We start from the raw sequence: 15,368 nt of genomic DNA, 5'->3' as shown, positions 1-15,368 counted from the left end.
AACCTCCTTCCTCTTCTTCCCGATGTCGTTTGTTCCTACGTGCACAACTCCTGTCGGCTGTTCACCTTCCCTCTCAAGGATATAACCACATAACCATATAACAATTACAGCACGGAAACAGGCCATCTCGACCCTTCTAGTCCGTGCTGAACACGTGTTCTCCCCTAGTCCCATATACCTGCGCTCAAACCATAACCCTCCATTCCTTTCCCGTCCATATAACTATCCAATTTATTTTTAAATGATAAAAACGAACCTGCCCCCACCACCTTCACTGGAAGCTCATTCCACACAGCCACCACTCTCTGAGTAAAGAAGTTCCCCCTCATGTTACCCCTAAACGTCAGTCCCTTAATTCTCAAGTCATGTCCCCTTGTTTGAATCTTCCCTACTCTAAGTGGGAAAAAGCTTATCCACGTCAACTCTGTCTATCCCTCTCATCATTTTAAAGACCTCTATCAAGTCCCCCCTTAACCTTCTGCGCTCTAAAGAATAAAGTCCTAACTTGTTCAACCTTTTTCTCTGTAACTTAGTTGCTGAAACCCAGGCAACATTCTAGTAAATCTCCTCTGTACTCTCTCTATTTTGTTGACATCCTTCCTATAATTAGGCGACCAAAATTGTACACCATACTCCAGAATTGGCCTCACCAATGCCTTGTACAATTTTAACATTACATCCCAACTTCTATACTCACTGCTCTGATTTATAAAGGCTAGCACACCAAAAGCTTTCTTTACCACCCTATCTACATGAGATTCCACTTTCAGGGAACTGTGCACAGTTATTCCCAGATCCCTCTGTTCACCTGCATTCTTCAATTCCCTACCATTTACCATGTACGTCCTATTTTGATTTGTCCTGTCAAGATGTAGCACCTCACACTTATCAGCATTAAACTCCATCTGCCATCTTTCAGCCCACTCTTCCAACTGGCATAAATCTCTCTGTAGACTTTGAAAATCTACTTCATTATCCACAACCCCACCTATCTTAGTATCATCTGCATACTTACTAATCCAATTTACCACACCATCATCCAGATCATTGATGTACATAACAAACAACAGTGGACCCAACACAGATCCCTGTGGCACCCCACTAGTCACTGGCCTCCAACCTGACAAACAACCATCCACCATTACTCTCTGACATCTCCCATTCAGCCACTGTTGAATCCATCTTGCTACTCCACCATTAATACCCAACCATTGAACCTTCTTAACCAACCTTCCATGAGGAACCTTGTCAAAGGCCTTACTGAAGTCCATATATACAACATCCACTGCTTTACCCTCATCAATTTCCCGAGTAACCTCTTCAAAAAATTCAAGAAGATTAGTCAAACATGACCTTCCAGGCACAAATCCATGTTGACTGTTCCTAATCAGACCCTGTTTATCCAAATGCTTATATATATTATCTCTAAGTATCCTTTCCATTAATTTGCCCACCACTGACGTCAAACTAACAGGTCTATAATTGCTAGGTTTACTCTTAGACCCCTTTTTAAACAATGGAACAACATGCGCAGTACGCCAATCCTCCAGCACTATTCCCGTTTCTAATGACATTTGAAATATTTCTGTCCTAGCCCCTGCTAGTTCTACACTAACTTCCCTCAATGTCCTTGGGAATATCCTGTCCGGACCTGGAGACTTATCCACTTTTATATTTCTCAAAAGTGTCAGTACTTCCTCTTCTTTGAATCTCATAGTTTCCATAGCTACTCTACTTGTTTCCCTTACCTCACATAATTCAATATCCTTCTCCTTGGATGTTCTGAGTTTGGCTTGTGACATCTTAAACCCTGGCACCAGGGAGGCAACAGACCATCCTCGCGTCTCGCCTGCCGCCACAGAATCTACTGTCCGCTTCTCGGACAATGGAGTCACCCACCACTATGGCTCTGCTGCTAAGTGTCGTCTCCCCAGAGAGTTCCCAATAGGGCGTACCAGTTTTCATTAGGCACATCTTAATATGTGTTCCACAGAAGTTTCATTTCGGCACCTATCCAAACTCCAAGAGCTGATCATGGGCTCCTGACTATTTTATTTCAAGCCCCTAGTAATGAAGGCAAGAATACCATATGCCTTCTTTACCATCCTATGCACCTTTCATGAGCTATGAACTTGGACAGTTTTTCTATTAACTGTATACTCTTTCTTTACAATAAGCTTCCCAAGTGCAACACCTCACACTTGCTCAGGTGAAACTCCCTCTGCCCTTTTCCCACCTGTTTCTGAAGCTGATCTATCTCTCTGCTGTATCTTTTCTCAGTATTTCTCACTGCTGCAACTCCTCCAATGTTGGTGTCATCAGCAAACTTAGTGACCTCCATTTACATCTAGGTTGTTTATGTATACCATAAACAGCAGAGGTATCAGAACAGATCCCTGTGGAACAGACCACCCACCAGAATATCTACCACTCACCACAACCCCCTTTTATGAATAAGCCAGTTCTGAATCCATATGACCAAGTAATCATCAATTCCGCATATCTTAATCTTTTGGATCATCCTACCATGAGGGACCTCGAAAGCTTTGGAAAATGTTAACATTGTGTACATTCCCACAATTGTGATTGCTTACACATGTTCTTACCATCATCAATGGTCGTGCATTGAGCTATTATAGCCCTAACTCTTGAATTTCCTCCCTAAACAGTTCTGCCTCTTCTCTCTCTGGAGATGCTCCAGAAACCTTCCGTTTTGTACCTTCAGAGGTGTATTTGCCTTTGTTGATTGATGTCAATTTTTTGTTTGGATGTTGTTCCTGTAGAACACATATTACGGTTACATTGTGCATCAGGGAAGCTTCATTAATGCCAGTTAGGGTTCACTGCAATTTCACAGACCTGAGCGACTGTCTTTATGTTTCTTGGGTTCATTGAAGATGGCATGAGTTGTGACTTAAGTAAACCTCATGGATCCTTGATGTTTTTAAGGCTTGGTTTGTCAGGATGTAGTGTCATGTCCTCATTATTTAACTTCCCATGCAAAAGTTATTGCTTGAGTTCCTGCACTACCCTAGATCCTTATAGACTGCATTGCAGTTGAGGCAATGCATATGAAGTGTGATATTAATATAATGTTCTGTGGATTTTTGTTCAAGCAAATTGCCCATTTAGTTGGTGATTGCAGGTAAATTGAATGCTTGTTCAAACTTTAATGTTGCTCTGCTCTACACTAGGGCTTCCATCGCTATTCCACAGACCGCCACTGGCATGTCCCCCACTTTGAGAAGATGCTGTATGATCAGGGGCAGCTGGCAGTTTCTTACACAGAAGCTTATCAGGTAAACTAAAAGAAAGAGCAACCTTTTTTGCATTCACAGCTTTTATGTCACAGCTTTTGTATACATTTATGATAATCAAAATGAGTAATATTAATTCATGGACCGAGAGGTGTCACTGTTTTAGATTCAGTATACGTTGTTAGGACATGGGTTAGTTACTGAGTATAGTTCTCTCTACCCACAGCGTGGATAGGGGACAAGCTCAAATCAATATCTAGCATAAAGGTAGACAAAAATGCTGGAGAAACTCAGCGGGTGAGGCAGCATCTATGGAGTGAAGGAATGAAGGGTGACGTTTCGGGTCGAGACCCTTCTTCAGACTAGCATGGGTTTGCATGATGTTTAAAATCAGAACAAAACACAAAGTAATTAGCCAGGCACAATATACTGGAGTTCCCTTTCTAAGCCTCACTGCCTCCACCTTCCTTCTTTAAGATGGTCATTAAAATCTATCTTGTACCGAGCCAATTACCGCTCCATTGGTTTATTTCAGCAAAATGATGTAAGGGATTATGATAGTGCTTCCAAGTGACAATTGTTTGGTAACAGCCTGCTCACAGAAAATCAGGTTGTCCAATTGTTGACCTCATTATAGCCAAAAGAGCTGAACTCTAGAGGTGAAGTAAGAGAACTGCCCATCACTCACATAGTGATTGTGGGAGATTTCAATTTTCCACACATAGACTGGGAAACACATTCTGTAAATGGGCTGGATGGGTTGGAGTTTGTAAAATGTGTGCAGGATAGTTTTTTGCAGCAATACATAGAAGTACCTACTAGAGAAGGGGCGGTGCTGGACCTCCTGTTAGGAAATGAGACGGGTCAGGTGGCAGAGGTATGCGTTGGGGAACAGTTCGGGACCAGTGATCACAATACCATTAGTTTCAATATAATTATGGAGAGGGGCAGAACTGGACCTAGGGTTGAGATTTTTGATTGGAGAAAGGCTAACTTTGAGGAGATGCGAAAGGATTTAAAAGGAGTAAATTGGGACATTTTGTTTTATGGGAAAGATGTGGAAGAGAAATGGAGTACATTTAAAGGTGAACTTTTAAGAGTACAGAATCTTTATGTCCCTGTTCGGTTGAAAGGAAATAGTAAAAATAGGAAAGAGCCATGGTTTTCAAGGGAAATTGGACACTTGGTTCGGAAAAAAAGGGAGATTACAATAATTATAGGCAGCATGGAGTAAATGAGGTGCTTGAGCAGTATAAAGAATGTAAAAAGAATCTCAAGAAAGAAATTAGAAAAGCTAAAAGAAGATATGAGGTTGCTTTGGCAAGTAAGGTGAAAGTAAATCCAAAGGGTTTCTACAGCTATATTAATAGCAAAAGGATAACGAGGGATAAAATTGGTCCATTAGAGAGTCATAGTGGACAGCTATCTGCAGAGCCAAAAGAGATGGGGGAGATATTGAACAATTTCTTTTCTTCGGTATTCACCAAGGAGAAGGATATTGAATTATGTGAGGTAAGGGAAACAAGTAGAGTAGCTATGGAAACTATGAGATTCAAAGAAGAGGAAGTACTGACACTTTTGAGAAATATAAAAGTGGATAAGTCTCCAGGTCCGGACAGGATATTCCCTAGGACATTGAGGGAAGTTAGTGTAGAAATAGCAGGGGCTATGACAGAACTATTTCAAATGTCATTAGAAATGGAAATAGTGCCGGAGGATTGGTGTACTGCGCATGTTGTTCCATTGTTTAAAAAGGGTTTTAAGAGTAAACCTAGCAATTATAGACCTGTTAGTTTGACGTCAGTGGTGGGCAAATTAATGGAAAGGATACTTAGAGATAATATATAAGCATCTGGATAAACAGGGTCTGATTAGGGACAGTCAACATGGATTTGTGCCTGGAAGGTCATGTTTGACTAATCTTCTTGAATTTTTTTAAGAGGTTACTCGGGAAATTGATGAGGGTAAAGCAGTGGATGTTGTGTATATGGACTTCAGTAAGGCCTTTGACAAGGTTCCTCATGGAAGGTTGGTTAAGAAGGTTCAATTGTTGGGTATTAATGGTGGAGTAGCAAGATGGATTCAACAGTGGCTGAATGGGAGATGCCAGAGAGTAATGGTGGATGGTTGTTTGTCAGGTTGGAGGCCAGTGACTAGTGGGGTGCCACAGGGATCTGTGTTGGGTCCACTGTTGTTTGTCATGTACATCAATGATCTGGATGATGGTGTGGTAAAATTGGATTAGTAAGTATGCAGATGATACTAAGATAGGAGGGGTTGTCGATAATGAAGTAGATTTTCAAAGTCTAAAGAGAGATTTATGCCAGTTGGAAGAGTGGACTGAAAGATGGCAGATGGAGTTTAATGCTGATAAGTGTGAGGTGCTACATCTTGGCAGGACAAATCAAAATAGGACGTACATGGTAAATGGTAGGGATTTGAAGAATGCAGGTGAACAGAGGGATCTGGGAATAACTGTGCACAGTTCCCTGAAAGTGGAATCTCATGTAGATAGGGTGGTAAAGAAAGCTTTTGGTGTGCTGGTCTTTATAAATCAGAGCATTGAGTATAGAAGTTGGGATGTAATGTTAAAATTATACAAGGCATTGGTGAGGCCAATTCTGGAGTATGGGGTACAATTTTGGTCACCTAATTATAGGAAGGATGTCAACAAAATAGAGAGAGTACAGAGGAGATTTACTAGAATGTTGCCTGGGTTTCAGCAACTAAGTTACAGAGAAAGGTTGAACAAGTTAGGGCTTTATTCTTTGGAACGCAGAAGGTTAAGGGGGGACTTGATAGAGGTCTTTAAAATGATGAGAAGGATAGACAGAGTTGACGTGGATAAGCTTTTCCCACTGAGAGGAGGGAAGATGCAAACAAGGGGACATGACTTGAGAATTAAGGGACAGACGTTTAGGGGTAACATGAGGGGGAACTTCTTTACTCAGAGATTGGTGGCTGTGTGGAATGAGCTTCCAGTGAAGGTGGTGGAGGCAGGTTCGTTTTTATCATTTAAAATTAAATTGGATAGTTATATGGACGAGAAAGGAATGGAGGGTTATGGTCTGAGCGCAGGTATATGGGACTAGGGGAGAATACGTGTTCGGCATGGACTAGAAGGGTCGAGATGGCCTGTTTCCGTGCTGTAATTGTTATATGGTTATATGGTTATACTATCACTTGAATAAGTATTAAGGAGCCCTGGCTAAACTGGAATCAGTGGGAATAAGGGAAAACCTTCCTCTGATTTAAATTACATCTAGCACAAAGGAGGATGGTTATGGTGGATGGAGGTCAATCAACTCATCCAAAGTACATTTCTGCAGGACTTTCTCAGGGTTGGCCCAAACATGTTCATTAAAGACTGTCCTTCAATCATAAGGTCAGAGTTTTCACTCCTGCTCGCACAATGCCTGGCACTAGTTGCAATTCCTCCGATAATGAACAAGTCCACTACAAAACGTAGCAAGACTTGGATAATATCCAGGCTGATAGGTGGCAAGTAACTTTCATGCCCTACAAGTGCCAGACAATGAGGATATCCACCAAGAGAAAATCGAACCAATGCCACCAGATGTCCAATAGCATCACCATCACTGAATTCCCCTATTATCAATCTCCTGGAGTTCACCCACCTGGAAGTTGCCCTCCAAGCCACCACCATCCTGGCGTGGAAATCTCTAGTCATTCCTTCACCAGGTCAATATATTGAAACTCTCTTCCTAACAGCACTATGGGTTTCCTTCACTGGGTCAAAATGTTGAAGCTCTCTCCCCAACAGCGTTTTGGCATACCCGCACCTGAGGACTGTTGTAGTTTAACAAGGCAGCTCACCAGCAGCAAGGGAAAACAAAGACGAGCATTTACATGCTAGCTCAGCCTGCAAAGCCAATAGCCCTTCAATGAATGTATTACAATAAATCCATACACTCTCCTGGCAGGGTTTCAGTTTTTCAGTTATTATGCCCTATATAAATGGCTTGAGATGTTTTCCTATCTTAATGATTGGAAATGAATGGAAGTCGTAATTATTTCAGTACATCAAATAAGCTTGCAGTGATACAGGAAAGCGAGATGGGGGATGGAACTAATGTGACTTCTCTCCTGTGAGCTGGTATTGATACAATAGGCTGAATGGCTATCGCTTGCTCTGTTGTACAAGGTGAAGATCATGGGTGAGTTTATAACTCTTACCACCTTCAAGCCTCAGATACTTAAATTACCTGTGCTACAAATATTCTGTACCCCCCCTGAATTTGTAAAAATATGCATATCTGATCTGCTGCATATATTCACTCGATTTAAAGTAGCTAAATCCTCTGAAAATAAATCAAGAATAAAGAAAATTAGAACTATGCCCACCATCACCAAGATGCATCAGAAACTTATGCCACTGCACATTTCTTCATTGGTCATAAGGGGGAGCTGGTGGTACACGGATTCCCGATAAATGACAGAATTTGCCTGTGCTGATGCTTGTATCCATATCAGTCTGCTTCCACATACTCTTATGTTGCTACCCCTTCCCCTCTACCCCGAGCATATAACCTAGATTATGCTTTTAACTTTTTCTCCTTCAATAAAATAATCAAAAGCATAATTTGCCAATTGAATATTTCATTAACTTTCTTGATTTTGTTCATTCCGATTTGAGCTTCTTGTACAAAACTAGAATGTATTTCTTATAATCATTTTAAGTTTGCTTTTATCTGGCTGAATCAGTAACTTGCAGGAAAACATCCAAATGTTTCTTTCTGTTCATCTCTCTTCAAAGATGTTGTGAAGAATAATCATCATGCACAAGGAGTAATTTTATCTCGAGTCTTTGTGGCTTGGTTGGTACGTTAATTGGCCACTAAATTATCGCTTGTGTAGGTGGGTGGCAGGAGAATCCAAGGGGGGTTAATGAGTGTGTGAAATAAAACAGGAATAAAGTCTAGCACTGAAATGCAGAGATATTAGGGCAGGTGAAAAAAACTCTTGATGAAGAGATTTAAAGAGGTCCATAAATGTGGGGGAGTGATATTGATCTGAGAGCCAGCACAGCATTAATGAATCAACCGCCTTACTATATTACAAGAAAATGTAATAATTCCTCATATTTCTCAGATCTGGAAAGTAAGCATGAACGCTTGCTACGGATGTTGTAGTCAAATTTGTTTACATTAGATATAAAGTAACTTAAGTCGGAAACCTCAAGCTGACTGTTGACAGCATGGATAGATGTGCTTGGTTCTGTACAATGTCTTGCTCCTTACATGGAACCAAAGCAACACTGTAGTTTTATGTCCAAGCCATTCTGTAAATGAATTGTTTTGCCTGGCCCATCAAGCCTTACAACTCCCGAGGTTCTGCAACTCTGACATCTTATTCATTGCTGACATTTCAAATGCACCATTATTGCTTCAGTTGCATCACCCGAGTATGGATATTCCTTCCTAAACTCCCTCACCAAGTTGCTGTTGTTTTCAACAGGTAAGACCATTGCGGTGTTCCAAACTTTATTTATTATCATGTAGCATTGTTTCAACAATAAAAGATCTATTAAAAAATTCTGATATTGTAGAATGTGATTTCACTTTTGAAAATATGAAAATTACTGTTGCTATGAAGTAGAAATGCAGCACAATATATCGGTCTTATAGAGAGATTCTACATTGCAGGTGATTAGAGCCGGACGCCAACTAGATTTATACATACTTTCAACTAACTGGAGCAAGGAGTATTAGGATAATCTTTACTCAAGCACTTTGCATAACTTTGAAGTCCGAGAGGAACTCTTTTCATCTTACTGAAAGAATTGTTAAATCTGGCACACACTGTCCTTGGCAAAGTGTTGTCCACCAGAAGCAGATTTCTGTTCAGAAATGAGGAAGGAAATTATCACAAAGAAAGTGCTGCAGATGTTAAATACTGGAAGTATAACAGCGATAGAGATTATAGACCACAGTAGGGATCTTATCTGTCTCTCTGCTGGCACAATCTTGGTCGGGTAAAGGAGTTAAAATGATCCAGGTTGACTTATGTCTCTGTTTGTGCACTGCCTTTCCTCCCAGGACCTTCTGCTAATCTCAGAATCCTGATTTATATCATTTTTTTTGGGGGAACGATTAATCATTTTAATCAGGAAGGAAAAATTGCAGGATTAATGATTTGTCTTTAATGAGGCTGCCGATATCTTCATGTCACTCTGTACTCAGCTTGTTGCTGTGGTTAATAAGTTTTACAAATTGCAGAACTCCATCTGTTGACAAAAACACACCAAAAGACTGGAAATAGCAGATTGTGGAATAACTTGAGAGGAAGTTAATATTCCAGATTAATAGAGCTAGTTGCTGAAGTAGCAACAATTTTGTTATGTAGAGGAACTGGGTGGCAGCTGGGCTGCAGAACGGCAGGGTAAAGAATGCATGGAAAGAAATGTCTATAATTTTACTTCGGAGTCACGTGAGTGACTACGTGAAGAACTCGCTCAGCGCGCATGCGCGGCATTAACGCCAGCAGTGCAACAGCGGCTGCAACGGGAGTTAGGCGCTCCCGCTACAGAATGAAACGGACCGTCAGGTGAGTACCCTGAGGTCGGGTTTCTATTACAGGGGAGCCTTTTTTCTGCTTGTGTTTTACAGGCAGAGAAAAAGGCTCTGGAGCAAAACTGTCCCCCGTTCGAGGAGGAACGTTTTCTGTCAGGGAGGGGGGGCGGCAACGGGTGGTAGGAGCGTTTACCCGATGTTCCGCTATTCCCCGACACCGTGCCGAGCCCAGCCCGCTAGTACCTGAGCAGCGGGCTGGGTGCATAGCCACCCGAAGAGACATCCGGCAGGTGTTTTCCCGATTTCGGACGGGATGTCGCGCTGCTTGAGGGGCGCTCTCGCTTCTACAAGGCACAAAAGCTCTAAGAAGAACCTGTCCCCCGCTCGACTCCAGCGGAGGAGCGTTCCACTGCAGGGGGGGGCAGCAACAGGCGGTAGGAACAATTACCGGGCGCTCCGCTATCCCCATCACCACGCCGAGCCCAGTCCCGCTAGTGCCTGAGCTGCGGGCTGGATGTTTAGCTATCAGAAGAGGCATCCGGCCGGTGGCTTCCGACTTGTCGGAGGGGACGTCTCTCCACCCGCATGGGAGAAAGACAGCCGCCTGAGCCGCTGGAGCGGCTCCTGGAGCAGGAGCTCCTGCGAGACATGCTACGTGAGAGGCAGTCTCGCTGGAGGGTTCAGGCATACCCTCCACAGTGCCTAGGCACTGCCCATCGCTTCCTCCTTAATGTGGTTAGCTTTGGGGTGACCAGGGCTGGGCTGGTCATGAAGAGGGGGTCGCTGGCTGAAGAATTTGGGAGTATGCCAGGGGTGCAGGAACAGGAAGAGCTGCTGGGTGTGTGTGGACCGTTACGTGGCTACCCCACGTGCAGGAAGGCCATTAGAGCCTAAAAACTAATGGCCAGCGTTGACCACCTCTCCGAGAGGCACTTACAGGAGCAGGTGGTTAATGAGGCTTTAAAATGTACAGCTCCAATAAATTATAGTCCTTCAATGTGCCGGCAGTCAACAGCCAAATCTGGGGGCATGTCGGGACCAATACTCGGACCAGGAGCTGATAATGCAGTGGATCCTCAGGCTCCTGACGTCAGCCATCACACCATTTGCTCGTTTTTCTGTGGACAATACGGACATGACCACTAACTAACAAATCACTCTCGCACTGTTGTGCAACACGCAGAGCGAGATAAATTACCTCCGTATATAAATCATAAGACCTGCCCTAAATCCCGAATTTGGGTTGTGCTAAACCCCAGCCACTGAGTCAGACTCACTGCTCTTTGGCAAAAAACCTCATGGGAATAAAAACTTTCGGCCTCATGATGGCAGGCCCCAGGACGAGCAAACCCCAAAAATACAATACCCAAGCGGCAGCACTCCATCGCGTCCACCAGTCGACGTCTACCATATGGGACTGGTGAAAGCTCGGGGACCGCATTTTTTTTATGCCCGGGAGTCTTTTAGACCACGGCCCAGAGCAGGACCCCATGGAAAATGCGCCACCCCCCAACATCACCGCCACGTCAGACAACGCGCCAGACTAGCTGGTCTGGGAAGAGACAGAAGAAATGCTCATATCCATGGAGGTAGGTGGGTCTGGTGCCTACAAGAATATGTAAAATAAGGAATCTAATTTCAAAGGATACTTTATGGCAAGCATTGGCCTCAAATATGCTTACTATTCAGTACCCATTCAAAAGGATCTACGCAGATACCTAAAATTTACCTGGATGGGGCAACTATGACAGTTAAAGCATTACCCTATGGGGTAACGTCAGCTCAAGGTTATTCATCAAGATACTAAAACCAGCCCTGGCAAAACTAATAAGAAGACCATGAAATTGGCTATGTCAGCTGTTTTTCAGCTACAAAACAGTTTTCGAAACCCTGCGGTTTGTTATACATCCAGATAAATCAAAGTTGAAGCCATCCACTATCATGGACTACTTAGACTTCACAATTAATTCAGTCGATATGACTGTAACTTTGCCAAAAGACAAAACGGTTGAATTGGCACAATTATGCCACAATTTAATGGTCAACGAGCAACCAACTATTCGACAAGTAGCAAGAGTAATTGGGAAAATGGTAGCAGCATTCCTGGCTACAGAATTCGAACCATTGCATTATAAAATCTACAAAGAGCAAACGTACAGGCATTAAAATATCATGCAGGTCATTATGATCGGGTCATGAAATTACCCACTAAAACTATATCAAAACAGTTGGCATAGTTTCAGCCCTATCATTATCTAACAGGTGGTAGATGGACTAACCTAAAGTCATCATTACTACTTACACGGGGCATTAATTATTTAGCGATGTTGGGTGCCTTTTATGGATTAAAAGCATATACATCAAATATGCATCATTGCATGTACGGTTACAAATGGATAATACTACGGTGGTGGCCTACATTAACCATATGGGAGGCATAAAATCGTTATCATGCGACAAATTGGTCAACAATTTGGCAATGGTGTGTCAAAAAGACATATTTGGCTGTCAGCAACTTACCTATCAGGTAAGCTAAATACAGTGGCAGACACCAGGTCACGCAAATTCAATGACAACATCGAATGGATGTAAAACCCAAAGTATTTGCAAAAATTATCAAGCTATATGTCACGCCAGATATCGATTTATTTGCATCAAGGCTAAATCACCAGATACCTATGCATGTCGCTTGGGAACCAGACCCAGAGGCAGCAGCGGTAGTAGATGCCTTCACGCTGGATTGGGGAAATTCCTTCTTCTATGTTTTTCCCTCCCTTCTGCCTTATCAGTCAGGTACTACGAAAAATACAGATGGACTCTGCATCAGGGTTTGATAGTACCCGACTGGCCTACACAGCCATGGTTCCCAGTACTGCATGACATGTTTGTGAAACACCGATGGTATTCCCCAGTGACCCAGAGTTGTTAACTCACCCGGTATCAGGCATAAGCCACCCATGCCATGAGAAAATCAAACTCATGGGTTGCAGGGTTTTAAACAGACCTTATCCGGAACTGGGATTGTCAGAACAAACCATCAACACCATATCAGCATCCCTTTCGAACATCCACTAAGAAGCAGTACTTAACCAGCATCAAGAAATGGGAGAAGTACTGCCAGGAAACAGGGACCACGTACACAACAGCAACAGTCACCAACGCACTGGAGTTCCTGGCCTACCTACACCACAAAGAGGAATCAACTACAGTGCCGTCAACACAGCAAGGAGTGCCCTGTCTGCTTATTTGAAACCAGCACCAGGACAACAGCCGATGGGATCCCATCCACTGGTGGTCAAATTGATGAAGGGCATCTATAACATCAAACCCCTAGACCAAGGTATACCCATTTATGGGATGTCAGTGTGGTCCTGATGTACCTCAGGGGATGGCCACCAGCCAGATCCCTCAGCCTCGAACAAACTACCCTAAAAACGCTCATGTTGATGGCACTTGTATCCACTCAGAGGGTCCAGTCACTACATCGATTGCGACTGGACAACATGGTGACCACCCCAGACCAGATCTCGTTCATCATCCAGGGTCTGGTAGAACAGAGCAGGCCAGGTATAGCCAATCCAGTTGTGGTGTTCCGGGCTTACCCGCTAGAGCCGCGGTTGTGTGTCATGACCTATCTACTATATTATATAGACACAACCTATAACATCAGAGGGAGTGAAAAAGCCTTACGGGTCAGCCACAAAAAACCTCGTGGCCGGGTAACGAGCCAAACCATTGCAAGATGGCTCAAGCAGGTACTAAAGGCTGCCGGAATAGACACTAACTTTTTTCAAATCTCATTCCACCAGGGCAGCGTCTACATCAACGGCCGAAAGAATGGACGTACCGGTTGACCATATTCTGACGACAGCAGAATGGTCGAGGGAAACGACATTCAGAAATGTTTTACAATAAGCCGTTGACGAAACCTGACTTGTTTGCAGAAAAATTTTACAAACAGCAAATATCTAATTTAAGCCCGGGGGAGCAATTTAATTTGTTATTGTTACTAAATACCATTTTTGTTTCTCGAAAAACAGATTCATTGGTTGGTTACGATAACACACTTCCTCCCTCAAGAACTTCGGTAGTGAGTGAAATAAAACTGTTACACGGTTTGAAATCACAGAGCTTTGAAGTCTTCACGTAGTCACTCACGTGACTCCGAAGTAAAATAGTAAGATTAAACGAGAACTTACCTGTTTGAAGTTTGATCTGTATTTTATGAGGAGTTACGATGAGGGATTACGTGCCCTTCGCTCCCGCCCTCATTATATGGATCAAACTAATAATTGATGTCTCCTTTTCTTTACTATGTTTACTTCAAATAACTGTGTCTATCTGTGATTCCACACCGCTGCTTGGAAGTATGCCGAGCATGCGCGCTGAGCGGGTTCTTCACGTAATCCCTCATCGTAACTCCTCATAAAATACAGATCAAACTTCAAACTGGTAAGTTCTCGTTTAATCTTACTATTTTGTGCCCCATATAGTTGAATTGTGCTGGGCAATGATGAACATGGGGCCTTTTTAAAGTAGCATATTGTGCTAAAGCCCCAAATGCCCAGCTTAGTGGTATCAATAGACAATAGATGCAGGAGTAGGCCATTTGGCCCATCGAGCCAGCATCGCCATTCAATGTGATCATGGCTGATCATCCACAATCAGTACCCCATTCCTGCTTCCCATATCCCACGACTCCACTATCTTTAAGAACCCTATCTAGCTCTCTCTTGAAAGTATCCAGAGAAGCAGCCTCCACCACTGTAGAATTCTACAGACTCACAACTCTGTGACAAAAAGTGTTTCCTCGTCTCTGTTCTAAATGGCTTACCCCTTATTCTTAAAGTGTGGCCCCTGGTTCTGGACTTCCCCAACATCGGGAACATGTTTCCTGCCTCTAGCGTGTCCAAACCCTTAATAATCTTATACGTTTCAATAAGATACCCTCTCACCCTTCTAAACTCCAGAGTGTACAAGCCCAGCCGCTCCATTCTATCAACATATGACAGTCCCAACATCCTGGGAATTAACCTTTTGAACCTACGCTGCATTACCTCAATAGCTAGAATGACCTTCCTCAAATTTGGAGACCAAAACTGCACACAATACTCTAGGTGTGGTCTCACTAGGGCCCTGTACAACTTTGTTCCTATACTCAACTTCTCTTGTTATGAAGGCCAACATGCCATTCGCTTTCTTCACTGCCTGCTGTACCTGCATGCTTACTTTCATTGACTAATGAACAAGGACCCCCAGATCCCGTTGTACTTCCCCCTTTCCCAACTTGACACCATTTAGATAATAAACTGGCTTTTTGTTTTTGCTACCAAAGTGGATAACCTCACATTTATCCACATTAAACTGCATCTGCCATGCATCTGCCCATTCACCCAACCTGTCTTCTTCTCTTGTGTGGCGTGCACAGCCTAAAGTTGTAGGACAACTTGTTCTATTTGATGCAGGGCGGACCACGTGAAGGTTGCAATCTTCCACCCCAACCCAACCTGTCCAAGTTACATTGCATTCTCACAGCATCCTCCTCACAGTTCACACCACCACCCAGCTTTGTGTCATT

The 15,368-nt window shown here is 43.1% G+C and overlaps 1 protein-coding gene across 1 annotated transcript in view; it reads left to right on the top strand.

The window, feature by feature from the left end:
• Positions 1-15,368, top strand: part of spata20 (spermatogenesis associated 20) — a 338,661-nt gene that overhangs the window by 39,663 nt on the left and 283,630 nt on the right. Inside the window, exon 8 of the mRNA XM_055654097.1 lies at positions 3,195-3,299. Coding sequence (XP_055510072.1) covers positions 3,195-3,299 — 105 coding nt within the window. The remainder of the gene's footprint in view (positions 1-3,194; positions 3,300-15,368) is intronic.

Source organism: Leucoraja erinacea, chromosome 23 (genome assembly GCF_028641065.1).
Source record: "Leucoraja erinacea ecotype New England chromosome 23, Leri_hhj_1, whole genome shotgun sequence".
Classification (NCBI taxonomy): Eukaryota; Metazoa; Chordata; class Chondrichthyes; order Rajiformes; family Rajidae; genus Leucoraja; species Leucoraja erinaceus.
This window is presented reverse-complemented; position numbering and strand designations above follow the sequence as displayed.